The sequence below is a fragment of the Podarcis tiliguerta genome (genome assembly GCF_965153285.1).
Source record: "Podarcis tiliguerta genome assembly, chromosome: 13".
Taxonomy (NCBI): domain Eukaryota; kingdom Metazoa; phylum Chordata; class Lepidosauria; order Squamata; family Lacertidae; genus Podarcis; species Podarcis tiliguerta.
Genome location: NC_139546.1, coordinates 20451126 through 20478420, shown reverse-complemented (window position 1 = coordinate 20478420; position 27295 = coordinate 20451126). Strand labels below are relative to the sequence as shown.

Here is a 27295-nt window from a genome sequence, read left to right as displayed (position 1 = left end):
TAGGACTTGCCGATCGTATGGTTGGCGGTTCGAATCCCCGTGGCGGGGTGAGCTCCCGTCTTCCGGTCCCAGCTCCTGCCCACCTAGCAGTTCGAAAGCACCCCTAAGTGCAAGTAGATAAATAGGTACCGCTTTCTAACGGGAAGGTAAACGGCGTTTCCGTGTGCTGCGCTGGTGCTGGCTCGCCAGATGCCGCTTCGTCACGCTGGCCAGGTGACCCGGAAGTGTCTTCGGACAGCGCTGGCTCCCGGCCTCTTAAGTGAGATGAGCGCACAACTCTAGAGTCGGACACGACTGGCCCGTACGGGCAGGGGTACCTTTACCTTTACCTAAAAGTCCAGAGGTAGCATTATTATCAATTTATGACGGGGTGGAAGATTTGCAGGCTACAAAGGACTTGCTCACAAATTTATTGATAGCTGCACGAATTATGATAGCTAGGAAGTGGAAGGGGCAAGCAGAATATAAAATGGAAGAATGGTACAGTGAGCAACAAGACAGCAATTAACTGAACGCATTTGTTGCTGACACTAAGCTCTAGGTGTGCCCCTCCCCTCTAGCCTCTCACTCTGGATCTCTCCCAAGCAGATGAAGGCTGTGTTGAAGCTGTGGGCTCCTTCTTTGGACCTGTCTGGCCTGTTGCTCAGCAATCTGCAGGACCCTCCTCAAGCGGGAAGGAGAGTCAGCAGGAATGGGACTGCCTTAGTCACAATCCTGGAGGGCTCGCCTTCTCCTGACCCTTCCTTGATCACTCCAGTCTCCCGTTTCTATCAGCTCCCAGCTTGTCCCATCTGCTGACTGCTCCTCAGTGTCCCATCATCAGGCTTCACACTCTAAGGTGTCATCTTTGGTGCCCTCCCTGGGGGGCTGGCAGCTCCCCCCACTCCTCCCCATCCAGCCTGTCCCTGACAGTTTTAAAATACAGCCGTACCTTGGTTTTCGAACAGCTTAGTTCTCAAAACATTTTGGCTCCCAAACGCCGCAAACCCAGAAGTGAGTGTTCTGGTTTGCAAACTATTTTTGGAAGCCGAACATATTCCACAGGTTCCTATCGGCTGCAGGAGCTTCCTGCAGCCGATCTGAAGCTGTGTTTTGGTTTCCGAATGTTTCGAAAGCTGAACGGACTTCCGGAATGGATTCCGTTCGACTCCCAAGGTACGACTGTATAACCAGCGCTGAGTCTTTTAGGCTGGGACAAGGCCAGGGGTGTCCCCGGAACTGGTCGATTAATATCCTCCTGGTCTCTTCATTTCCTCCCCACCCTTCAGGCTCAAGGGCGGATTTACGGCAAGCTTAAAGAGGAAAACTTTTTTGGCCCCAAAGAAGAAGTGAAGCTAGAGACGCACATCCGAGTCCCCGCTTCGGCTGCAGGGAGAGTCATTGGCAAAGGAGGCAAAACGGTAAGGGAATGGTGGGGTCTGCCAAGGCCTGCTTTGGGGTCAGACCATTGGCACTGCCATGACCCAAGATGGAGTATGGAGTGTGTCTCACAATGATGGTGTTTGATTATTATTGGTTATTACTTATTGAGAGCCTGCAAGCGTGCTAGAAGTTAAAGCTGGGGCATGGTTCACACTTTGACACCTGCCAAGTGTTCAGAAGAGGCTGAATCCTAATAGAGCCAGACCATAGTTTCTCCCCCCCCCCCACATCATATTTTCTTCTCTATTAACGTATATAACATACATAATCTATTCACACTTCTATCCAATCTCATTCCACTAATACAATAGTTCACTTCCCCCTACCTCTTTACAGCTTCGTCATCTCTCTTTAATTCCTTATCTTTGTACTGTGTTCTAGCAAACTTTCATCCTTCTCTTTATATAATATCTTTCCTCTGCTGCGTTTGTGTGAAATTTACTCTAGGCACATCCAAGTATTACTTTGGGAATCATACTTACTTTTTAAAACAATCCCATTCTTTCTCGATTTTTATGTTTGAGTGATTTCTTGTTGCTTCTGTCAGAAACAGAATGACAAACCATAGTTTCTTATGATACCGGAATCAACACTGTCTTGACAAAAGGGGGCATGCAAGTAACTAGCAAGGAATGATTTGAAGTCATGCCTGGAAGTGTTTTGCCAGCAGTGGTCTGGGCATACCGTAACAGTTTGTGGTGTTACATTTGCGCTGAAAAAACCGTTGTTTGGGGTGATGCTGTGCCCTCATAGGGTACTGTTTAGAACAGCGTCCAGAAATATTAGGGGAGAAGGATGAAGAAACCTATAAAACCATAATTTGCATGTCTGAAACACAAACCATGAAGTTTTAACTATGGTTAGTGCAAAGCGTGGTTACCTTTGAACCCAGTCTTATTTTTAAGAATCTGTAGAAGTAAGTGGAAGGGAATGTTAGTGTTTCAGTTACAGTATACAGAATAAGATGGCTTAAGTTAATCCTGAGCGCAGGCAAGCTTGAAGTTCTCCTGCTAGCCTTATTAAAGTGGAGTGAAGCTGGACCGCAGGAGCAGCAGCAGTGCAGGAGAACTGAATCAGGGCTACTTCGTTTCATAAAATCAAAATGCAATTAAGCCTTACTGTCTTTACACTTGACAGGTCAACGAGCTGCAGAACCTGACAGCAGCAGAAGTCGTTGTCCCGCGGGACCAAACTCCCGATGAGAATGAGCAAGTCATTGTCAAAATCATCGGACACTTCTACGCCAGCCAGGTAGGGGCCACAATAGACCATTCTTGCCATATTGGCGTGGGTGGAAGAGGTTAATTAAGAACTGGACTAAAGACTTCCCACACCTGATAGTGTTGGAGTCTTAAGACACATCAACTCCAGCCTTCATAGCCAATGGTGAGGGATGATGGGAATTTTGAGTCCCAACAAAATCTCAAGGGCAGCAGTTTGGAAAAAGCAGGTTTAGCAGTCTCAGAAGCACCCACTCCCAGGTTAAAGACACAGGTTGGTACGCCCAGCAAGGACAAATTGTAGTTCATTTAATCTATAGTTTATTGACACAAGGGACGCGGGTGGCGCTGTGGGTAAAACCTCAGTGCCTAGGACTTGCCGATCGTTAGGTTGGCGGTTCGAATCCCCACGGCGGGGTGCGCTCCGTTGCTCGGTCCCAGCGCCTGCCAACCTAGCAGTTCGAAAGCACCCCCGGGTGCAACTAGATAAATAGGGACTGCTTACTAGCGGGAAAGTAAACAGCGTTCCGTGTGCTGTGCTGGCTTGCCAGATGCAGCTTGTCACGCTGGCCACGTGACCCGGAAGTGTCTGCGGACAGCGCTGGCCCCTTGCCTCTTAAGTGAGATGGGCGCACAACCCTAGAGTCGGACACGACTGGCCCGTACGGGCAGGGGTACCTTTACCTTTACCTTTTATTGACACAAGCAAAGATCAACCCTTGGTTTCTGAACCTGGTTTATTCCAATCACCATGGTTTAAACCAGGGGTCAGAAAACTTTTTCAGCAGGGGGCTGGTCCACTGTCCCTCAGACATTGTGGGGGGCCGGACTATTTTTTTTTGGGGGGGGGATGAACAAATTCCTATGCCCCACAAATAACCCAGAGATGCATTTGAAATAAAAGGACACATCACCTCAAGATCCCACTTCCAGCCTGGAAGATTCAGGAACTCTTGACTCCTTCAGATACAGACATACCTTGGATCCCAAACACCTTGGTACTTGGATGTTTTGGCTCCCAAACGCTGCAAACCCGGAAGTCCGTGCTATGGTTTGTGAACATTCTTTCATTTCCACGGCTTCCGATTGGCTGCAGAAGCTTCCTGCAGCCAGGCAGAAGCCGTGATTTGGTTTCTGAACGTTTTGGAAGTTGAACGGACTTCCGGAACGGATTTGACTTCCAAGGTACGACTGTACTTAGTGGAGTTTGTCAGCCCCAGCCTGCACAGGTAATGGGAGTTGTGGTCCAGAACATCTAGCGGACACCCAGGCGGCAAAGGTTGATCCACCATATCAAGCCAGTGCCATTGTTGTAAATCTGTTCGCCCTCTCTCTCAACCCCCTCCCCCAATCTTTTTCTTGCCAGATGGCACAACGCAAAATACGCGATATCCTCGCTCAGGTGAAACAACAGCATCAGAAGGGGCAGAACAGCCAGACGCAAACACGGAGGAAATAGGAAGTTTCTTTACCCCGGGTGTGTGAAAGAGAAAACAAAAGAGAGAGAGAGAGAGAGAGGAAGTGATGGACGAACGGACGACATTGACAACGGATGAAACAAAGCCAAGCCGAAAGAGTGATGAGCTGTTGATACAGAACCCTAAGAGTGGCTGGGAATCAGTTTACCGTAGGAGGGCATTAGTAACTTTCTTGTAGACGGGTGACTTAATGTCTCACGAGCCAAAGGCAGTGTGCGATTGGCTCCTCGGTCATGCTGTGTGTATATATATAATATATATATATGTGTGTGTATGTGTGTTTATTCCTCAGGCATGCAGCACGTATGTATGTAAGGATGTATGTATGTATGTGTATGTATATTTATATATACACACATAAATATGGAGCGGGGAGGGGAATTGGATCGGCCAATAGAAAAGAAAAATCCTAATCGGATCCCATAGTCTGTCGCAGTCCAGTAGCTTGAGGGGGCGGGAGCGTTCCCTCATGCAGTTTGCTGTGCTTTTTACCAAACGAAGGGCAGAGCAAAGGCATGTAAATCACACCCCCTCTCCCCCCAATCAAAAACACTTTTAGGGATTTATTTGGGAAACTTGATCTGCCCTCAACATCCCCACGTTGAAAAACAAAACAAAAGCCACATTAGTTTTCCCAGTCAGCGGGAGAAGGGAAATGGAGTGGGACCAGATTCTTTAGGGTTATCCAACAAACCTTTCTACCTGTTTTTTGGATGACCCAAGTTCTGTTTGAGTTGGTGGTTGTGGAACTCCGCTAAGGCCTGGTTGTCAGGGTTTCTTCTTGCTGCGGCCGTGTGCCCAAATAACTGGAGCTGCCGAGTGTTTTGACCCGGGAGAAGACGCTTCGGCTGACCATCAGGAAAGCAGCCCGACTCCAAAGTCGCCATGTTTTCCATCCCACAACTTCACCTTGCTTGGTCATGGCAGCTTTCATCTCTAGGTTTCTGGTGGCGCTCGGCTCCGTACCAGTTTCCAGAACTGAAAATTGCTCTGCCAGCCCCACTTGTCAGGTTTTCCCTCACTTTGCTGCGGCCCCGAGCAGGCTTCTGCAACATGGCGCCCCCTAGGTGTTGTTTTTTGGACTACACCTCCCACAACCACTGACCTTTGGCCATGCTGGCTAGGGCTGATGGGAAATAGAGGTGAAAACATCTGAAGGGGGGCACCATGTGGGGAAGGATGACTTGCAGGGTTGCACAAGTAGGCTGGGGGTTATCTGGACCCATGCGCCCTCAGCTTGTGTATACCTGCCCTAAAAGTAAAACCAGCTCCCAACTTTTCATCCCAATGGCACACACACGTCGCTGAGAGGTTTCCTCAAAATATATTTTGAACATAGAATTCTACCTACATATTAAGGTTTCCTCCGCCCCTTCTTTCTTAGAAATTGTCAACCGATGGGGAGGGTTTGGTTCTCCTTCAATTGGCCACCACATAATCCCAGTTGTCCTAAAAACAAAGAGACGTAGGGAGGGAAAACAAGGCAATAACCCTGTCTTTTCAGAGGTCTCCCCCCTAGAAACCACACAATGGCTTAATTCAAACATTGATACCAAACCATGGTTTATAGTAGCAATAAAGGAAAAGCCACACGATGGTTTGAGCTTGCCGACATAGAGAGAAATGATGGTTTAGAGTTCCTTGTCTGTTTCCTGCTTCCATTTCTTCTGTGCCAGGACCTCCAGAGCTGGAGAAAGGGTTGTAGCTATGATCCAGCAATTCAGATAAATTACAAAACATGATTTGTCAGGGCAGACCGTACAGTGGTACCTTGGTTTACAAGCATAATCCGTTCCGGAGGTCCATTTGTAAACCAAAACAGGTTGTAACCCAAGGCGCGCTTAGGCGAATGGGGCCTCCAAATTTTTTTTGTTCGTAATCGGGAAAAAATGGGTTGTAATCCAAAAAAAGGTTGCAAACACTTTTGATGCAAACACACACTTCCGGGTTTGACGTGTTTGTAATCCAAAACGAGACATATGCAAACCAAGGTACCACTGTATGTCAAACCAAAGTTGAGCTTCCTTAGACTACAACCCCTTAGTCGCTTGCCTGGGAGTAAGCCCTATTAAACTCAGTGGGATTTCCTTCTGAGTAAACACATAGAAGATTGTACTGTTAACCATGTATTTGGTGTGGTATCTGAATTGAGCCAGCTTCCTTGAAAAGTCTCCAATTTCCTTAATTAATTAAGGAAATAAGTGCATTCTTTCTCCCTCTCTCTCTCTCCCCCCTGACCCAACTGCCCTGGGTATTTTCATTTGTTAAGACAGGGAAAGTATTGAAATAATTAGAAAATCGAGCAATGGGGAAGCATGTCAAGATTTTAATCCACCAAAGTCAGCAAATACTTAATTAGGAGTCCTGGTGGAGTGAATTGCAAAACATCACTGATAAAAGACAGAAATCATGGGAATGTGTCCCAGAAAATTAGAATACTCATGAAATATCAAGTCACCAGATTTAAATATATCCAGTTCAATTTTTTTAAAGAAGCAGCTTTGGCTTGAACCCAGAGAAGCTTCCTGCAATTGCGGAAGCATCTCTTGATCTGACTCACTCAGCTTTTTGCTGCTTCTTTTTTTTGCGGGGGGGCAGATTTTTTATAAGAAACATCCAAACTTGGGGTTTTAGTGTTGTTGTGTTTTTTTTAATGCACCATATGATTCTTATAAAAATCCAAGGTTGCAAACCAAATTTTAGTCACGAAGAGCAGATATGGCTGAGCAAGTTTTTAATTTTTGCTGAAAACGTATGATTTTTTTTTTTAACTTACTGGTTAAGTAAGCTAAGGCGGCTTTGTCTTTTTATTTTTGTTTTTAAGAAAGGCTATTTTATACTCCGGTGCCACTCTCTTGAATTTGTGGGTGTAAATTTTGATGCTGCAGTCCAGACCCACATCAAACTAAAATGAAATAAAACCCCTTTTCTGTTTCAAAGGCACAAAATCCCCGTAATTCCAAGGGACACTTCAGGGTTTATGCTTCTGCCTGCAGTTGACGTGCCTCTCACACTAGCCAGACACTCTCCAGAGAAAAATTGAGCATGCTTAAATCCTAATGAAATCACTGCAGCTTAAACCTATGCAGTGTTCTCTGGAATGTCCCTGCCTAGAGACTTTAAATGGATGTCAAGGTCTTTGCTAGGGAGCAAAGCCGACTGCAATCCCCTGGGGAATAGCCATCTGCTCCCAGGTTCTGTTGAACAGAAGCTATAGTTGCCCCACCCCCGGTCACCTCTGGAAAATTACCTCCTGCTCTAGGGTAGACCTGTAGCCAGCTGGTGGCTTAAATGCACAGAAGCAGCCTTGGGTGGAGTGGCGAGAGGGTGTATTCATGGACCTGTCCCATGCTCCGGGGGGCATAGTGGAGACAAGCGGAGGTCACACAGAGACCACGTTGGGAATTCCTGCTTCTCCCCTTGATGGCCCAAACCCCAAAAAGGTCTTTGTACAACGTAGCAATGCTACATCAATGGAGGGTTGTTGTTGTTTTTAAATACACACAGGTCCTTAGATTGCATGACACATGAGTCATAGCCTGGCTTTAAAACCACACCCTTGGGGTTGGGGTGGAACAGAAGAAAAGAAATTGGTTGACATGTTGGCGAAAATTCCTCAGGCCAGAATCCCATGATTTCAGACACCCACCCAGTCTATGAGAATTCGATCCCCAAAACTTCTTTGGTTAATTCCAGAACAGGTCAGGGTTTCAGAAGTTCCTCCCTGTCGCAGTCTTGCGTTACTTGGAGAGGTCTCGGCCGGGGAGCTCCACCTGTTGAGCGTCCATCTCTTATCACTTTTGGTATTACGTTGCCCTACTTTCAAGGAACCTCAGCGCTTAGTTATACCAAAAAGAAGGGAAAGATGTCTGCCCTGACCCAGAGAACCTGAAAGCCGAGTGTGTCAGGGCAAATGGCTTCCTCCTTGATCTTAACCCATATGTTTGAAATGGGTGACCCTGGGGACTTATACGGTGAAAACCTGTGCATACTCAGTGGTAAGCCCCATTTAGTTCAATGGGACTTGCTCCTAGGTTTGCATGTGTAGGATAGCATTATCAAGGACCTTGAACCCCAGGTTTAAATTACCACCCGCCCCGGGTACTGCTGTAGGAAACAAACCAATGTGTCTGAATCCCGCTCCCAGGGAAATGGAGGAGTCCAGTATGAACAACAAAAAAAAACCTATTGTATTTGGATTTGGATCTGGGGGTTGGGAAGGGAGGGAAAACCGGGGGGGGGGGGGGGTAAAAACTGAAACCAAAAGTAATGTTTTCTTGAGAATTGGAATGACTTAATTTTGGGAGGGGGGGAGGGAAAGATCTTTTCTGCCACAGGAATGTCAAACGTCTTTATGAGGCGATACCAAATATAGACATCAGAAGAATGTAAAGTGGTTACTGATCCCAGTCACTCTTACGCGAACTTTAAAAAGAAAGAGAGAGAAAAAAATGTGTTATACAAATATGAATACAATGGATTTGTGAGTATCTGTGAAGGACAGGAAACTGCCGGCCCAGCAGCCAGATTACCGAACAAAGTTTTGTCTCTGCATTCAGTCAGGCACTTGATGGGTTAAATCTCGCTGTTCCCCTGAAGAAAACCCACCCAATCCCCACAGTGCTCCAGAGAGCTTAAAACTCAGGTGAATCCAGTGCTAATTTTCCTGCCATTTGGATTCAAAATGGATTTGCAGCATTATCATCCAAAGTATGCTTCTGGGTGTGTTTATGTTCCCCTGTTAAGCTAAAGGACCTGCAGGCCTGACTCCCCGCTGTGTAGAAGAAACCCTGCCCACTCACTAGCTTCTAAGAGGGCTTAACTCCAGGTCTGTGTGCATAGGATTGGGACCTACACAGGTTTATAGGCAAGCGAGTTCCACTCAAGTTCAGTTGCTCTTTCTTCCAAGTAAGTGTACATAGGATTTCCATTCTTGTGGCACACCCGATGTTGCTTAGTCTTAAAAGAGCAGGGCGAGCTGCCAAGTCACCTTTGCAGCGGCAACTGGGGAAGGCAATGTACCAGTCTGCGTACAAATTAGTCCTTTCTTGCACATCTGTCATCCCCAGGGCAGTTCTGAGTAGTGAGCACGGGCAACAAAAATAACCCAGGAAGAATCATCATGTGTCCAGGGCAGAGAGCAAACTATATGACTTTCTCACGTGGATGGAACACCATGCCCAAAGATCTCAATTCCATTCAGAGGCTGCTGCAATGGACCTTTCAATCCGAATGTGCAGATTCTGGGGAAATCAAGATTTCTGGGTTTTAAGCTCTCTCAATTTGGGAATCAAATTGCGTAGAAATAATTGAGATTTAGTCTAGAGGCATATGTGACCTGATTTTTGAAGCTAACACTGTGATCTTAAGCCAAGCACATTGACATCAGCATGGGTTTAGGGTCATGCTGGATCAATTTTTGCCGTCCCTGAAAGAAGGGCAGAGAAAAAGAGTTCTGTGGGGCAAAGCAATCTTTGCATTGCAATGGACATCTATATTAGCAGAGACAAGACTTCTGTTCTAATTTGACTCGCTGGATGGCCAGGTTTAACCAATACCTTTGGGACTGGGCCTGTTTGTCCCGCCACAAAAGCCTTGAGATCCAGGTATGGGTTGAGCAACAGCAGGCAAATCCAGTTCCAATGTGTTTCCCACGTTCCTAATGCTCGACTGACAACTTTGAATTTTAGATTGAAGCGGCTGCATGGATCTTGCTGTTTACACTGAAGCAATTTCTGTCCTTTTTAATGCCTTCCAACAAAGAGACGTGTGGAGGAAGGTCAGGCATTGCTGTGTGTTTTAAGGGAAAAGGACGGGGAAAATAGGAAAAAAAGAAAAATGAGAGGAAAATGTGGAGGGAAAAAAGCTACCTCAAGGTATGAAGTTACCTCAGCAATTGTTTTGTTTTTGGGCTTGCTGATATTTTATATAAAAGCTGATAGTCTTGAATATTTTATTTTTTTAATGAAAAGAGAAGTTAAGTTTCATAATTTCTTATGAGCCAGAAGTTGTTATGCAGGTCGGCAGTGTTATGAGCTCTCTATGGAGAACGACAGAGACTTCAGACGTAGCGGAAAAGATGGCAGATCTCTCTCCACCCCTAAAAACGACAGTTCGGTCTTTGCCTTACTCCGAGAATCAAATAGCCCCTCAAAAATATGGCTGGTTTAGGATCTGCACCTTTTGATTACAGTGTCCAAATCGTTACAATTTGTGTGATTAGACGCCACCCTCAAAAAGGCATATGTAAGAAAAACAAACACCAAACTGCAGTCTAGAGTCTGGTCCTGATTTAAATTCTCTTAATTTGAATGTTGGGGTGAGTTTACTTGATCAATGTAGGTGGTTGTAGCTCTGTGGTTGGTTGCTTGGATTAAAGTTCAGGCCTGTTTATTCTCTCCGGATTTGGATATCAATGGTTTTTGCTCTTTGGCCTGCAAAAGGTGGGATTTCTCAGCCATGTTTTCCATCAGTAGGTGTTGCTGCTTTCACAGATAATGGCGTTCTAGCAATAAAATGCAAAGAGAAGTCACTTGAAAACAGCTGGTCCATGGTTGATTGTCTAGGCTAGGGAGATGGTAGCTTCCCCAGCCTCATGGGACCAGCTTGTAATTTATACAAGTGACCAGGTGAGGAAACCACCAGAGACACCACACAATTTTGAGGCTCTTTGGTTGCATAAACTCAGCCTTCACTGCAGCAAAACCAGAGAAATCAAAATGGAGGTTTGAGTTAGTCGAGGATTCGGAGGCTGATGATGATCAAGGAGCTACGCAGATCAGGAACAAAACTTAAGAATCAGAACCCAACGGTTGACCTTGTAAACATGTGACCCTCTTTTCCGCTATGGTGCTGTGACATATTTTACAAAGATTACCTCAGTTTTACTGAGGAGAAGCAGGCCGTTATTTTTTTTAAGAAAAGAAAAAGAAATGGGAGCCAATTTTCGGTGTGGTTTTTTGTACCTTCTCAAGGATGAAAAGCGCAACCCCAACTGACGTTATTTGAAAAGGTTTGTGGAGGGTTGTTTTTTTTTTAAAGGAAGTTGCGTTTGCTACTCTCCATTGCACTTGGAGTAGAAAGCCCTCTGAATGTGTAATTTTCATCTGTTGTAAATGAATTCATGAGAGGCCAGCTTGACACAGATACTTCTACCCAGAGGCTCTTTTACTCACATATAAACTGGGAATTCTGGGTTTTTGAGGGTTGCTGTATTGGGCTGCTCAATGTATCTTTGCTCTTTAAAAAAAAAAAAGTAACTACCCTTTTCTGTAGAGATTATAGAGACTGAGAAGAACAGCTCCCAAATTTCCCAGCTTCTAGAATAATCAAGTAGTATCAGATTTTCCTTTCGACAACACGTACAGCTAACCATATGGCTCTCTAATCTGCTTTTTCGACTGAAAAACTTTGATGTTAGCCCATGATCAATGTTATGGGGTAGGGTGGTTTTCTTTTTCTTTTTTCTTTTGGCCCCTTTTATCAGCTTAGGAAAATTTCAAGATGCTCTCTTGTTAGGAAAGGAAACCAGGAATGGTTTATAAAATTAGAAAGGGGGGAGGGGAAGAGTATTGTTTCAAATGCATCTTATCTATTCAGGGGCATTGCTAGATCCTTAAAAAATACTTGGGCCATGCCACAAATTTGCATATGCTTAAATACGTAGCGATGCAAATTCAGGCCAACTTTTCAGAATGTAAGCAAAGAAGGGCGCTTTTAAAAGGAGGTGGGAGGGTCAGGGAATCTGGGGTGTTTTGCAAAAGACCTGGGGCAGAGGGGCCCCTCGGTCGCCCCCAATATCACCCCTGCATCTGTTCTTTTCCCTACAAAAAGTGGGTGGGTGGTAAATCACTTTCCTTCTTTTAAAAAATAAATCTCTCACTTCTCTGCTTTTAATACAGACTTGCATAGACCAGTTTTTAATGATTATTATTCAGACATCAGCCATGACAAATAAAGTGGGTGTTTTGTTTGTCAACAGCAAGCAATTTTGGGTATTTGGTTCAAATTGCAATCTTAGGAGAGGTGGGGGGGGGACACACACTCCCACCCCTTTTCCAACACTCTTAGAATCAAATTGTTGCTGTGTGCAGTTTTTTAAAAGTTCTAGACAAAATGGATAAATGTTTGTTCTGGGTGGGGTGGTTGCCATTTTCCAAATAGGCATAGAATTAACCATAAGAACCAGGCAACTTTTTGGTGTTCAAATCATTGGCAATGCAGGGATCCTGTAAACTTCCATGATAGTTTTAACAGGCCGTGATTGGAAGATGGGAGCTTCTGTACACGATGGGGCAGGGAGGGGCACTGGGTCTGTTTTTAACTATCAAATGTAGATGATGACTAGATATTGCAGTGACGAGAGTTCTGTACAAAGCTGGTAAAATGTTAAGGTTTTTGCTTTCAGTAATTTGTTGCTTTTTTGTGGTTGTTCATGCACAGCCATTGGAGTCCGGTCGCACTATGTCATGCCACTAAGGCCTGCTATTTTTTTCCGCCACCAAATTGTGAGTTTTGCACAGAGTTTTGCCTCTCTTTCTTTAATGTCCACATTTGCCGTTTGGATTGCCTCGAACGCTTTTGAAATTTTTGTTCAATGACTTACAGCTCCCAGTTTTACAGCTTCTGGGAAACAGAATCCACCACAAATTTCTAAGATACTAGGACTGTGTTCGTGGCTTCAGTTGAGATAATTTGACATTGGACCTGGCGCCTATTTGCTGTTTCGATCTGCCTGTTCCTGCCCTTCTTCCCCCAGGACCTCAAGTTGATTCCTTCCTCCTGCTACAATCATTTTTAATTTCAAAAATGGGGCTGAGATGGCCGTAACGGGGTACTGAGGGCTTTGAGTTCTCCCCCAAAGTACTAACTCCAGCTTTACCTCAAACTCTGATTGGTAAACAGCCAGGAAAGTGCTGAAAAATCCCACTGGCTTCTCTTAAAAATAAAATAAAAAAATGTTTGAACAAGCTCTCTGACAGAAAGAGTGCTGGGAATATAGGACCCCTCAGCCATTTCCCACCCATTGTCAAAAGTTAAATATGGGTTTAACATGATTGTGTAACGTGAGTAGCTTGGGAAACCACTTTTATTTTGGGTTATTTGTTTCTTTCTAACCATCGAGCAGTCTGAAAATGGCTCGGAGACAGCATGCAGAAAATCTGTAACATGTTTTCTCTGTGGCAAAAGCCTACTTGGCAAGCCAAGGAAAAGTGACTCCTTTCCAAAAGGGAGGGAATGAAAAATTATTTTTGCTGGTTACGTTAATACCTCAGCCTATCACTGTGAGCTTAACCTGGAAAGCTAGGTGCATTGGGACTCCACAAGAGCATGGTTTGACCCGTTCGCTGCCATTTTAATTATAGTTTAGTGTGCATCCTATTTTGCCCCAAGAGTGAGGGTGAAGGCATCCCCTGCTTGTTCAGTGCTGCTATGCATCTTGGCTTTTATCTTCACATCATCCCAGAGAACAAGAAGCAGGGTATTTAGTATGCTGAAGTCCTTCTGAACTTGATAGGAAGCAAGTATATTTTCAAAGTCCGATAGGCATAATCAACAAAGCCTTAAGATAACAGGAAATGTCATCCTTAGCGCAACACAACTGCAAATCCAAGCCAACGTAACTGTCATGGTTCCCTCTCCCAGCCCATTGCGCCCTGGGAAGTCTAGTTATTTGAGGAGCCTAGAGATCTCTTAATCAAAGAGCTTCTCAGCTCCACCAGAAAACGTTGGAGATGAGGACGATTCTTTTAAACAGGCACAGAACCCTTCAGTTTGTTAACAGATGCTGAGCATTGATAGGAGACCCTTCTAAGACCCCAGTTCCCAGAGTGGTTTAACACTCAACCTCATTTCCCTGGGAACTCTGGGAATTGTAGGTTTGTGAAGAGTGTCAGGGTCTCCTAACAATGTTCAGCACCCTTAACAAACTACAGTTCTTGAAACATAAAGAGTGTGGATGAAGCCTTTCATATCTTCATCCAGCCTTGTGCAAATTAAGCTGGTATAAATACCTCACTCAGGCTGTGTTATGGGGAACTTGGAGGGCTCAGAAGAGGCCGACAAGATTTCCCAAGGGACGGCTTGATTGCTAATACCCACCTTACCTTGCACTGAGGTGGGGGGACCTGTGTTCTAAGATGCGCTCTCCGTTTAATGTGGGGCATTAATGCGGTCGTGCCTAGCAAGTATCCCCCGCAAATCTAATGTGCACCCGCTAGAATGTGCCCCAGCATCCTCGGCAATGTGATGGGGTTCGGTGTCAGGCATGCCAGGATTGCTTGGCAAACTCAGACCTGTTCAGGCACCCTAGCCTTTGCACAATGCTGGGAGAATATCCTTACTGGCCCATCTCCCTCTGCCATATGCCCAACAGCTACAGGGAGGGACCGATTGAGAAAGAACGAGCCTCCTCTTTCTAGAATTTGACATAAATGGAATTCATTGGCAAGCTGGTTTGGTTGTTCCTTACCTTTAAAGGCCTGCTGGAGAGGAGGAACGGGACGGTGGAGAAACTTAAAGACTGCAGGGGCATAAATGACTTAGGGGCGATCAGGGCAGGGCAAGGAGCTGTGAAAAGCAAATAACCCTATGACCATTGGAACTTCCATCCAGGCCTATTCCGGTGGTTGTTTTTAAAGCATGCATTTAAGCAGTGCCAGGAGGCCTGGAAACCTTAACGCGAGTGTCCTTCCAGATTCTTAGCGAATATGTGGAATATTCACAGCCTACACTACAGTTAATATTAGGTTGGGGATTCTATGTGGAGTTCTAAAGGTAGCGGGGTGCAGTGGAACTCTTAACGGCTAATATGTTTTGGAAAATTGACTTTGTGCTCACACTTTGGTTCTCTTAGGACCAAATCTGGAATGTTTTTAAATGGAATCTGGTCCAAGGGCCAGATGACTTTCTTCTTCTTTTTTCATTTTTTTCCATATGCCTTCTGAAGATTTCTCAAGGTATCCCGAGTCTTAGGTCACCCAGAAGTACCGGCATATCCAAAAACGGTTGCTTAACTTGCTTTAGAATTAAAAAACAAGGCTTTGGAAGCCAGACCCGTAGCCGCGAAGAGGAATTAGACTCAGGTGGTCATAATGATCCCAGAGTCATTCATCTGACCTGGCTTTTTTCTTTTTGAAAGATGGGAACAAAACAAGGTCTTTCTTTTTTTAAAGATGTGTGCCAGATATGAATTTGGCTTTTCAAAAAGTTTTTGAAATTGAAGAGGCTCTGTCATAACTTTATTACTTGGAGGATACACAGGTGTTAATAGCTATGAAATTTACACATGCATATACTACCTCAAAGTTCACAGTAAGATACAAATTCTAGAAGAGTGTGTTTGTGTGTGTGTGTGTGTGTGAGAGAGAGAGAGAGAGAGAGAGAGAATTATCCACACTCTGAGGCTGTTTCCCTACATAAGCCTTGAAGAAGATGGAAAAAAGAATCCTAGGATTGTCTGGCTACCACCATTTCCCCTTAGACTGGGACAGCTACCTCAAGGAAGAGTAGTAAAGATAACTTATGCAGTGGAATGGTGGCTTCTCTTAATTTTTGCCATAGCTGCACCACAAGCTCTTACCCTTCGCTTTAGTTCTGGTGCAGTAAAACTGGCTTAATGGCAGTGTCTGGCCAAAGTACAGCAGGGGCCCAAAAGCTCATGAGCAGGTCACCTGTGAATTCTGCTCTCTCTCTCAAGAACTTTGTAAGTTCTGCAACAAGGAAATTCCTGTGGTGCAAGCCGAAACTCCAGTTTTCACGACCGAGATGTGTCATTCTGAAAATCTGCAATGTTAGCCATAGCTGCTCGGAGATTACCTTCCACTTAATCTCGTGGCAGCTGGCATTGCTTGGCATGGATTTGAGGGGCAGGGTATATAGAAACATAGGAAGCTGCCTTATACCAAGTAAGGCCAATGGTTCATCTAGGTCAGGGTTGTGGGCAGGAGTCTTACCTGGAGATGCCAGAGATTAAACCTGGTGCTTCCTGTATGCAAGACATCCTGGGACAGGGGCTTCGAGTTTTAAGGACCTGTGTCTTTGTTCTGTCCTTTCCTTGAGTCTCAAACTTGGGTCTCAAGCTGGTTTTGGACTGCAACTCCCATCATCCCCAGCTAGCAGATCTGGTGGTCAGGCATGATGGGAATTGTAGTCCAAAAACAGCTGGCGACCCAAGCTTGGAAAACACTGCTCTCTAGACCATAACAGACCTCTCTTACTTCACAGTTGAATTGATTCATATGCCAGAAGCACATGCAGGCATGATCTCTGTCGCTTTTCATTGAAAGGCTTTTAAGTCTGTTCAGTCTGTTACGTAGTTCAGTTACAACATCAGAGCGAATAAGCCAGTCGCTAGCAGATGACGTTTCCAAGCCATGTGCTAGGATAATGTTAACAAACAGACACACACACACACACACACACACACACACACACACACCAGCCTCCTGTTTGAATAGGAGACTTTTTCTAATATCTTCAAGAAGCAACAAGCTGGATCCTGCTGCACCAAACCTGGAGAAGAGAGGGAAGAAGCCATTACCCCTTTATCTGTAGCTCCCCCCAGAAGAACTCAGAAACATGAAGACATTACAGAACTAGACTTAAGTTCCTTGTGAAGACAGCTCGAAAATGCCTAGGGGGCAGTGTTGATGCATCCTGCTTTTCAGCCCAGGAACAACAACTGAAAATGCAAACAACGAATTTTAGTAAACAGGCTGGATAGCTTAGTCCCAAGGCGTTGTGCCAACTGGAATTTTCTGTAATCAGGCCACGTTGGATGAGAGGAATCATCTGCCAGCAGCTGCATGGAAGGTCCATTCAGATGAAAGAGTTTGACTTGCACACAGCCAGCTGAGAATTGACCCAGGAGTTCTTCTGTAGTTCTATACTGAACAGAACTGGTGGGAGGCAAGACGTTCGGCCATGTCTTGTGAAAGCAGGGAAGATTCAGATAAGGTGGATGTAGGCCATATTTTACTCATCAGTAGCTTAAATCACTGTGCGCATGTGGAGCCACAGAGGAAGCTGACCATTCAAGTGACGATTTAGCAAGCATCCGTAGTAAGAATGAATGCAAGTGGTGTCTCTTATGCGGGAAAGTACAAAAAAACAAACCCCGCAACATTCAGCTTACACATGTTGGAAGCTGATTGTAAGAATCTGAAAAGGGTGAGAATCACTTGCCTTCTAATAGGCAAAATACAATGGTACATCACCATTTGTTCCGTTCACACCCTGGCTGAAATTTTGGCTACACAACCCTCTTGAAAATAATAATACAGTGTTAGTCTTCTCACTCCTTTAAATCTGTATTTGAATCCTGCATCTTTGTCATCGGTTACAGAATCTTTTTACACATTTTTGAAAGCTCAATTATCTCCCTTGGTTTGCGGTTGGGCGTACAGGCAAAGGAGGGCAGCCGTGTCAGGCAAGGATTGATTTGATACAAGTGGCATTCAAAACACGAAGCGCGTCTAGCTGGAATGGCAGTGAGGGTAAACTAAGTAGTAGCTATGGGGAGAGTGTCAGAGAGAAGAAAGTAAGATTCCTGTCACTGGTCCCTGCCTACAATATATAGCATTTCCCCTGCCCCCCCCCCAAAAAAAGGCATATGCTTTTTGATGGAATGACTGGTTTACACAATTTTCAGGGACACTGGTGTCTTTTTGGCATTTTGTTGCCTACATACAAGATAACAACCATTTGGCGCAGGTGTCTGATTTAAATTGTAAGCAACTATCAGATATCCTGAAGCAGCGCGGGGGGGGGGGGGGACCCACTTATTCCTTCAAAATACCCTTATACTGAATATAATAAGCTGGCCTAGCCTTATCTGCCTCCTAAGGGTGGTGCAATGGCCAAACAGAGCAGGACATGTAGCAATACCTTCTACTTCTTTGATTCTCAAATCGCAAAGGGAATACAGAATTCATTTCCTGGCTGTCCTTATAGAAATGGAACCCTCTCGACCAGGATTTAGCTGTCTGGAAATCTAAACAGTTGCCCTGTTCTAGAGTGGCAGGATCAAAGCGTGCCTAATATGTAGGGTGGAGTATTTGATGTTGTGTGTGCATTTTTAGTTGGCGGTATGAGTACCGCACTCACCCACTGAACACCGGCGGCACCCTTTTAAGATACAAAATCCTACTTGCACCTGTGGATGCCGTTAGCCAGATGAGTTCTGCTGTCTGCTCCCAAAAAGCAGACACTTGGCTGGACCAGCTTGAGTCTAGCCCTAGCTCCCCTGTTTTAAAACAGTGATGCCTGAGTAATAAAAGAGTTCTGTAGGACTCGAAAGCTCACTACTAGCCTTTCAAATGCCTGTCCAGCATTTCTCCAGCAATAGGAATCCTAAGTCACGGCTTCCTTAAATCTGACACTCTCCCTTTTAATCAGGGTCATTCCGGGCACTGCATGTTCATGACGGAAGAGGGAAAAGACCCCCCCAGCACCAGCCTGTGCCTTGGCTTAGTTCAGGTTGGGTGCCGCCACCCCCCCACCTCCCCAAGCCTCTCAGCCAGCGTTATCAAGCAGCACCCCGAAGTGCCTGTTTGAGCTGCATGTCATTGCCAGCCTAAAGGGCATGACGATCATATATACATATAATATGAATGAATATAACCAATTCATGTTTGTTTATCTACCTCTTAGCACCAATAGATTAAAAAAAAATAAAAATAAAAGTAAATAGGGTAGTGGATAATACAACATGCTGTGTAGTGTAGGGAGAAAAATACTTCTGTTTTTTTTCCAAAGAAATAATTGTTCTGCTTAATAAATAAATAAATGAACTAGAAATGACGGGCGCTCTCTGCATTTTAAAGCAGACTTGGGGGGATTTGTAGAGGGCTGTGGAATGATGGGCTAGAGGCAAGGTGTGTCTGCAGGTAAAAGATGCTTGGTACAGCCGACATGTTTCCGCAACGGGCGCATCGCAGAGCAAGCCGCAGTTTTGATTCCTACTATGGAATCACTGGGACAAGTCGCTGGCCCAGATCCAAAGAACAACGGGGGCAGGGTGTGGGGTGTGTTTAAGCTGTGTGTGTGTGCACGCCTAGGAACATCAGGAGTGAGCAGGGTAGGCGCATACAGGAAATCACCAAGTCTGTGGCTTCTGCAGGTTAGGTTGCGTTTATTGCTGGGACAGAGAACCGCGGCTGCTCGGGCATCCGTCTGTAAAATTGCGGCAAAATAATCCCTTGCCGCTTTGCTGTGAGGGAGGGTAAAGGCAACAGAGACTGGGAAGCAGTTTCTCTATTGAGAAACTAATTCACAGCCACAAGCCATTTTGACAACAATGCTCTCTGGGCAACTGCTGGTGTTCCACGAAGGCTGCATTGCCCAACTCCCCTCTACAAGTCGATTAACCCTGGTTTTTAAAGTGTGTGTTAGTTTGTAAGAGCCCCGCAACCTCAACTGTTTCGTCCCCCCTTTTATGACTTTGTTTTAAATGCACCACCTGATTACTCGTTTCTCCTCTTTCCTAACAAAACCCCATCGTAAGTCCCCACCCCCATTTTCTTTCCACGGTCTTGGCGTAAGCGCTGACAAGAGTTGAGACAGCTATCCAGCAGTGATTGATTGAATTGTGCCTTAGATCCACAAGTGCATAGTCTTTTGCAAATCTTTTCCTCATTTGAGGGTACTGAACACACACACACACACACACACACACACACACCACCAACAACAACCTCACTAGATCTGTGTCAACGGTTAATTGAAATAACTTGAACTGGGGGGTGGGGGGGTAGGAAGGACTCGTAAGAATTGTTTTGTTGGATGAGAGTCCATAAGTCCAGCTTTAGGCTAGCAGTCTTGATTCCAACAGTAACAACTTAGATGGCTCTGGGAGGATCAGAGCGAGAGTTGACAGTAATTTTCTAGCCACCTGTTTTGCCACCAGCATCAGAAATACTGCCTCTGAACATGGAAGGGTTAGTTTAGTTAACCTGGTGAATGTCTCTAATCTTTCTCTGAAGCCATCTCAGGTGTGGAAAAAAGCAACAGCAAGAAGTTTACATCTTTCAGTTACTTTGCTGGAGACCTTGTATTAAAGCTATTTTGCTACTTGGGTGTAGGTCCTTCAGAGCAATCGGTTGTTAAAACGATTTTATGACAAGTCACATGTATATGCAACAAGGTTATGTGAATTTGGGGGGGGGGGAATCTGTTTGCCGTACAATTATTATAAGGACATGTAAAAAAACAACAACAGCGTCCACTGTTTTCTCTTTTTTATTCTAAGCCATTGAAATCATCACAAATTCAGACTAAATCTGAAAGGCTGTGCTCTTAACAATTGTTTTCCTCCCTTTTGGTGAACTGTATTAAAAAAAAAGTTGTTTTGTTTTTTTAATCTTTTCTCTCTTTCAATTCCCCTTTCTGTTCTTAGACTCCTTGTCTATTGCATGAGGCAGGTTAGTTGGCTCACATCCAAAGTTGCGACTACAGATGGACTGCGAGCTCCATTTTTACTTCCAGCTTGGTTATTGCCACAAACTGCTTTACTCCACTGTTTCATTTTTTTTTAATAAAACGGAAAAAAATCATATTTTAATTTGTGCCCTGATTTAATATTCAAATCATCATTAGTGGTGCTTTTCATGTGCTTTCGTCCTTACAACATCCCTGTAAGGTAGGATGGGGAAACTTTTCCATACCAAGGGCATCTTTGAACATCCCTGAGTTTGATGGGGAACCACAACCGACAAACCATGGCTACATGCAAAACGCCTAGTCCAATTGAGCAGCTACAACCCTACGCGATTAGAGCCAGTAAATCGCTTTGGGAATAGGGAGTAAAGTTCTGACTTCAGTATTCCTCTTCCCCTGCAAAAAAAGTTGATCAGGGTATTTTATCACTGACCACCTCTGACTAGGGCTACAGTTCCATTGGCTCATCTTCTCAACTATGGTTCAGCTGAGTCTGTTCCAATCACCCCATAAAAGGTATGACTCTTCTTTTTTTGTAGGGTTAGAACATTTCAGACAAAGCATCCCAAAGACCATTCTTGGGACCAAGTCTGCAAATAGAAGATTGTTCGGGACCAGCATCCCTCGCTCCAGGCCTGCTGCAGCTGGCTAGCCACTGCCCTCCCAATCACCTTGCACAGGAAGGGAATAATACGAGACCGCTCAGTAATATTTCTAAAGGCTCTTTAGAGTCAGGAGGGTGTCTCTAAGTGGGGCCTTCTCACCATCCCTTTCAAGGCAGTGAGCAAAACTCCTGTAATGAGGCATTAACCACTCCCTGCACCCACTGAGTCAATCCCTTCCTACTAGATTTTATCACCCATGATGGGCTGAGCTCAAGAGGGAATGCACTCAGCCTCATGGCCACAGGTATCCTGTCCATGCCATCATCCCCTGGAATTGGTCCCCCAACAGTGCTGCTCATGGGATCTCCCAACAGACCTGGACTAACTGGCATGCGTGAGTTTTTTGCCCTCAAAAGTGCCTTGCAGATTTTTCACAGCAGGCTACGGAGTGGTCCATTGCAAATGAAGAGGTACCAACCAATTTAACAGTCTCTAGCCAGCTCTGTTGAGCAATTCACTCAGGAAGCAACAGGGGGCTGAGATACATATATTCTGTTTGCCACAGGCACATGAAAGGTGAGGCTGTGTACTTGCACCTCCATGTGGTCGGATTCAAGCCACAACTTGGTACCACCTGCACTCCGGTTGTTGTCTAGCTTGCTTCATTGCCCAGAGGGCCTCAGAAAACCACAAATTCCTGAACTACTTGTGGTCAGGCAGGGAGCTTTGGAGTGATGGTGCCAATGGCCTTCTCTCCATCTCAGTATTCCACTGTGAAACGAGGGCCTTGACAGGAGCACCAGTCATACTGCCTGGAAAATTCCCCCAAAGCATTCAGGAATACCTCAGACTCTTATCTGTCTCCAACTTAACTGGTCCTCCAGACCTGGGGGTGGGCCAATCCACAACAGAAAGCAATCTGCCCATGTGAAAATAGGGTGATGGCTGCCCATTCATTAGATCCTTGCCAGTCCCCTATGTGGCAAAAACAGGCCCAGGGTATATAACCTATGACATATGTCAGGTGCACGTTGTACTGAAACAGCTCCATGGTTGCCATGGAAAGCCATGAAGTCCAGAACCAACACCAAACCAGAGATTGACTTCAAGAGAGGGAGGTGGTCGGCCACAAGATAGTGCAGATAAGGTCCCCATTGTGCCAGACACCACAAATGTTCACATTGAGTTTCCTGAGGGACTGGCCTTGTGTTGGGAAGGACAGGACTTCTGGATGACAGCTGTGTGTCACCTTGTCCCTCTGACCTTGACTGATACTGCACAAAATATCCAGGTGGACAAAGCTGGGTAGGGTCAGCCGCCGCTACCTGCTTGCCCTCCTGGGTCTCCGTAACACGCACCAGGTAGACCATCTCAGCCATGATCAGATCATGGCCGAGTTGTTCTTTTCTGGACTCACCCGGTGTTAGCCAATAGTGTCACCAGGTCAGCATAGGTACTAAAGTCTACTGAGCAGCTGAACAGGGACAACTAACATCAAGAGTCTGGCTTCCCACTCTCCTATGACGATGTCGCCTACTGCCCTTTCCATAGCTCTCTTCCCCAAGACCACTGGATCTTCCCTATCTGTTCCCTCTGACCCAGACGTTTGTCTTTTGTTTGCTTTGTTTGGTTTTCTCCACTCCAACGCAACTGCTCAACTCCACCAAAGGAGAACCAAAGCTCTTCCCACCCTCCCCAGTTAGGAGTTACGGGAGGGACAAAATAATAGTATCCTACTCTGTGGGAGGATACTGTGCCCCCGAGTGCAAGTGAACAACTGCCCTGTGAAAAGTGCAAAAGGGTCTAACCACCTCAAAGTTCACTCCAAACTAGCTCCTTACCCCTCCTTAGCCAAGAACCTTCCCACTTGCACCAGGGGCTTGACTCTCACACAGAACCCATATGCAGCCCCAAACTCCTCTCTACCTATCATTAAGGCTGTCTATCTCAAAAATGTACCATGGATTCTTGTTCCTGCCCCTTGTCTCCCCAAAGGAGTGGTTCCCTTTGGTGTCTCCCGTTTGAGGTTGTCCCCACTGGAGTCGGCCCAAAACTGACTCCCTTTTTTAATCTCTTTCAACCCAGTTAGCTGATAATTATGCTCTGAGGATCAGGGGCTTGCACTCACTCCCTTCAACACAGCCTCCTCCTGTTGCATAAAAAAGATCAGAAAAAGCAACCTGAAATAAAAAACCAGAGTGGAAAGGAAAGATGGGTCAGCATTTACAGGTTTGCTTCATGGTTTGAGCTGGCTTTAAAAACAGCCAGGGTTAAAAGTCCATAGAGGAATTAAATTCCACTTTAGCACAGCATACAACTTCCATATACTGCCTTTAACACAGAGCAGATAACAAAAATGGCCGCCGTGTCACCACACAGGCGTCTGAGTGGAAGAAGAGTGTGTTTGTGGCAATCCATGGCACTTTAAATACGCATTTCACAGTAGGGTCCTGTTGCGAGAAACCCCCCAACAGGGAAGTCCCACAAAAGATGATATTAAGCAAGAGCTCTGATTTTCACTTAGTGGGTTTTGGCCGCTTTTGTGGCTCCAGTCAGTTGCTTGTTCCAAGATAATCGAGAGTCCCTTCAGGTGAGCCCATTGCCACTTGAAAGATGCCCTCTAGGGGATTCAGGAGCAGTAGAGTTGAAATACGCAGTCAAGCCTTTGTGTAGCATTTCATCCTGTTCTTAAAGTAATGTAAAGCCAGTTTGAACCGGACCTGTTCCTGAGTATTGGCCCGGAATCTGCCGTAAGTCTTCTCGACGTCAGCCTCTTGTGTGTTTTTCGCGCTGCCGTGTGGCTGGTGACCAACGACAACATGATTGCAGGAGCCGACTCGCAAAATCCCCAGTCCATCCATAAAATATTCTGAAGGGAAGATTGGGGCGAGAGAAGTCAGTTGGCTAGGGTTAGGGAACCTCTGGGCCTCCAGCTCTTGCTGGACTACAACTCCCATCATCCCTGACCCTTGGCCATGCTGGCTTCGGCTGACACGAGTCAAGAGTCCAGCAAAACCGGGGGGGGGGGGGGGCAGTCACAGGCTCCCCATCCCTGCAGTAAGTAAATCACTAAGACATACGTTTGAATAAGAGACCTCCGTTCATACTTGTTCTCTGCATGTAGGAAGCACATGGAGCAGGGCAGCAACTCCTGGCCAACCCACACAACGCAGATGTCTCAAACATGAACTCTACAGCTGAGCAGCTGCCCTCACCTCCATGCAATCGGCTCCCCTGATCACACAGAGGTCTTGGCCATGTGGCTACTACCCTTCCCACAGACATCTGGTTTGCTCCTGTGTGAACTTGATTCTGGATTATCATTAGATGGGCCTTTGGGCTAATCCAGTAGACTTTTCTTAAGTTCTTATGATGGCCATGCCAAGAGCAGAGGGCATTCTGCAAGCTACCCCCTTTCAGATGCCTGTGTATTAGGGAGTGTGGGTGACCACTGGGATAAGATAACTTAGCAAGCCAGCCTTCTCAAAGGCTTTCAAAGCAGAGGCTCAATAGTAATCTCTTGGGGATGTTTTCATTCTGGGCTTGATGGCCTACACCCCCCCCCCAACTATATGAGTCTATGAAAAGGAAGACAGGAAACTCAATTTGCAATGCTCATTCTGACCTCACCCGGAAAATTAGCTTCTGAAAAAGACAGGGTTTCAAACAGGTGTGGGGCTTCTAGCCTAGGCGCAAGTCTCATTTTTGACCCATGGGGCCTTTCCTCTCCAAACCACACCCACCTGCCCCTACGCCACGGGGGACCAGTGACATAGCATGGGTTGCCAGTGCCCGGGGGTGTGTGGGAGGTAGGGAAACGGACGGAGTACCCATGCACATCCAACTGCCTAATGGCGCTCACGTCACCCAGGAGATTGCAGCCACAGAGATGAGAAAAGAAGAGTCGATCCTTTATCTGGAGAGGTCACTTCCTGGTTCGTATGGAGAAGCCACTTTTAAACAGAGTCCAGCAATGGAAGCAAGCAGCTGTATTGAGGCAGCACCGGGTTGAAATTTTGTGCTCAGCGCAACTGCCCCTCTGCCCCCCCCCAAACTATGCCACTATAAGGTGACGTCAGGTAGAGACCTACTTACTTTCCCCTGGTAAATGGTAAAGAACCCCTGGACCTTTAAGTCCAGTCAAAAGGGACTATGGGGTTGTGGCGCTCATCTCACTTCAGGCTGAAGGAGCCGGCGTTTGTCCACAGACAGCTTTCTGGGTCATGTGGCCAGCATGACTAAACCACTTCTGGAGCAATGGGACACTGTGACGGAAACCAGAGCGCGTGGAAATGCCGTTTACCTTCCCACCGCAGTGGTACCTATTTATCTACTTGAACTGGTGTGCTTTCAAACTGCTAAGCTGGCAGGAACTGGGACAGAGCAATGGGAGCTCACCCCGTCGCAGGCAGGGATTTGAACCGGCGACCTTCTGATTGGCAAGCCCAGAGGCTTGGTGCTTTAGACCACAGCGCCACCAGGGACAATGTTAGCACTATATATAATCTGGAGGTTTGTGGAGTGGGTGGGGCATGTGACCTTACCTGAGTGAGCCACCCTTTGCAGCTTAGGGTCAAACCCAACACGCCTGCTCTCCTCAGTACGAGCGAGGAAGAAGTTGACTACGCCGCTGGCGACCACACAATTGGGAAAGCCTTTCAAGCGGTGGTAAGAGCCATATCGGATGTGCAGACAACTGCTGTCCTCTCCTTCCTCATAGATGACCTTAAACTTGTAGTCATTGCCACCAACGCTGCCTCCGACCTATAAACCACACAGGCACCTATCAGCACTTGACAGACTTCACCATGGTACTGCTGCCATTGAAACGCCAAGTCCTTTCCACAGCAGGGTTGGAGAAGCTGTAGATATTGTTGGGCTCCAACTCCCTTATCCCTGACCACTGGCCCTGCTGGCTGGAGGTGGAGTCTAGCAATATTTGGAGGCCCAACACTTCCCCATCCCTGGACTAAAGGATGCACCCAACTAATTGGACAGCTGGTTACATATTAAAACTGGCAATTATTTCTAGAAGAAGCAGAGGCGTAGCGTGGGGGGTGCAGGGGGGGCCGGCCGCACCAGGCGCAACATCTGGGGGTTAGGGTTGGGGGCGCAAATCCACGGGTTAGGGGGCACAAATCCACGGGTTAGGGGGTGCAAATTACTTGCCTTGCCCCGGGTGCTGACAACCCACGCTACGCCACTGAGAAGAAGAATCTGGACAGACTACAGATGGAAGGATATTCTCACATGGAGTCTTCAAAGATGATGCTTGCATGTGACACGTGGATGCAACCTCCGAAAACGAAAAATGCTTCCGAACAGCCATTTTCTTAACCACGTGCAAATCTATACAGATTTCGCTGAGCAGTTAAATGCATGCAGATAATTGGCCTGCAATCTTACACATTCTTACCAGACCTACTGAGCACAGTGGAACTTGCTTCTGAGTAAACATGCACAGGATTGTGGTGTAAGATTTCTTCAACTAGGTTACAGCTGCAGCCTAAAAGCACAGCCTCCTTACGTGCTATTGAATCTGTTAGAGCAGTGTTTCCCAAACGTGGGTCTCGAGCTGTTTTTCGCACTACAATTCCCATCATCCCCGACCACTGGTCTTGCTAGCTAGGGATGATGGGAGTTGTAGTCCAAAAACAGCTTGAGACCCAAGTTTGGGAAACACTGTGTTAAATGGATTCAGAAAGGGACCCAAAAGTTGTTAGGAGCAACCGTTCGTTAACCTCTCAGACCCATTCCAGTTGTGTGGCTTGTTCTAGGAGTGCAGGAAAAATATCTACACTGGCCAGAATTGGGTTGGGAGGCTAGTGGACAGCATGGCAAAAAAATACATACCACATCCAAGTTGCTGTTCTCCAACACTTCCACTAGTTTCTCGATCTTGGTGTTTGCGGTGAACACGAAATCATCATCCACCCAGAGGTAGTATTTGGTTGTGACCTGAGAGATGGCGAGGTTCCTTCCTGCAAACCAGCCCTGAGGAAGTTAACCAGGAAGGAGTATCAGGCTATGTCAGTGGTGTGTTTTTGTTGGGGAGCTCTTTCCACAGCAGAATATCTGCCTCCACCCCCTGCATAAAATTCAGCCTGTCAGTTGGATGCTACACCTGATGTTT

The 27295-nt window shown here is 46.1% G+C and overlaps 2 protein-coding genes and 1 long non-coding RNA gene across 7 annotated transcripts in view; 2 read left to right on the top strand and 1 right to left on the bottom strand.

Annotated features, from left to right (window-relative positions):
- Positions 1-4670, top strand: part of IGF2BP1 (insulin like growth factor 2 mRNA binding protein 1) — a 61850-nt gene extending 57180 nt beyond the window's left edge. For all 4 annotated transcript variants that reach the window (XM_083408403.1, XM_083408402.1, XM_083408404.1 and 1 more), the window contains 3 exons: positions 1269-1400; positions 2560-2673; positions 4009-4670. In XM_083408403.1, the coding sequence (XP_083264529.1) occupies positions 1269-1400; positions 2560-2673; positions 4009-4101 (339 nt within the window). In that variant the 3' untranslated portion in view covers positions 4102-4670. The remainder of the gene's footprint in view (positions 1-1268; positions 1401-2559; positions 2674-4008) is intronic.
- LOC310661893 overlaps positions 1-20652 on the top strand; it is a 157289-nt gene extending 136637 nt beyond the window's left edge. Inside the window, exons 2-4 of the long non-coding RNA XR_014504150.1 lie at positions 6096-9694; positions 9727-19836; positions 19876-20652. This is a non-coding gene — a long non-coding RNA (uncharacterized lncRNA). The remainder of the gene's footprint in view (positions 1-6095; positions 9695-9726; positions 19837-19875) is intronic.
- A 23-nt stretch (positions 20653-20675) lies between these two features.
- B4GALNT2 (beta-1,4-N-acetyl-galactosaminyltransferase 2 (SID blood group)) overlaps positions 20676-27295 on the bottom strand; it is a 32985-nt gene continuing 26365 nt past the window's right edge. For both annotated transcript variants that reach the window (XM_083408407.1, XM_083408406.1), the window contains exons 9-11: positions 27016-27156; positions 25707-25926; positions 20676-24031 (exon numbers count right to left, since the gene is read on the bottom strand). In XM_083408407.1, the coding sequence (XP_083264533.1) occupies positions 23820-24031; positions 25707-25926; positions 27016-27156 (573 nt within the window). In that variant the 3' untranslated portion in view covers positions 20676-23819. The remainder of the gene's footprint in view (positions 24032-25706; positions 25927-27015; positions 27157-27295) is intronic.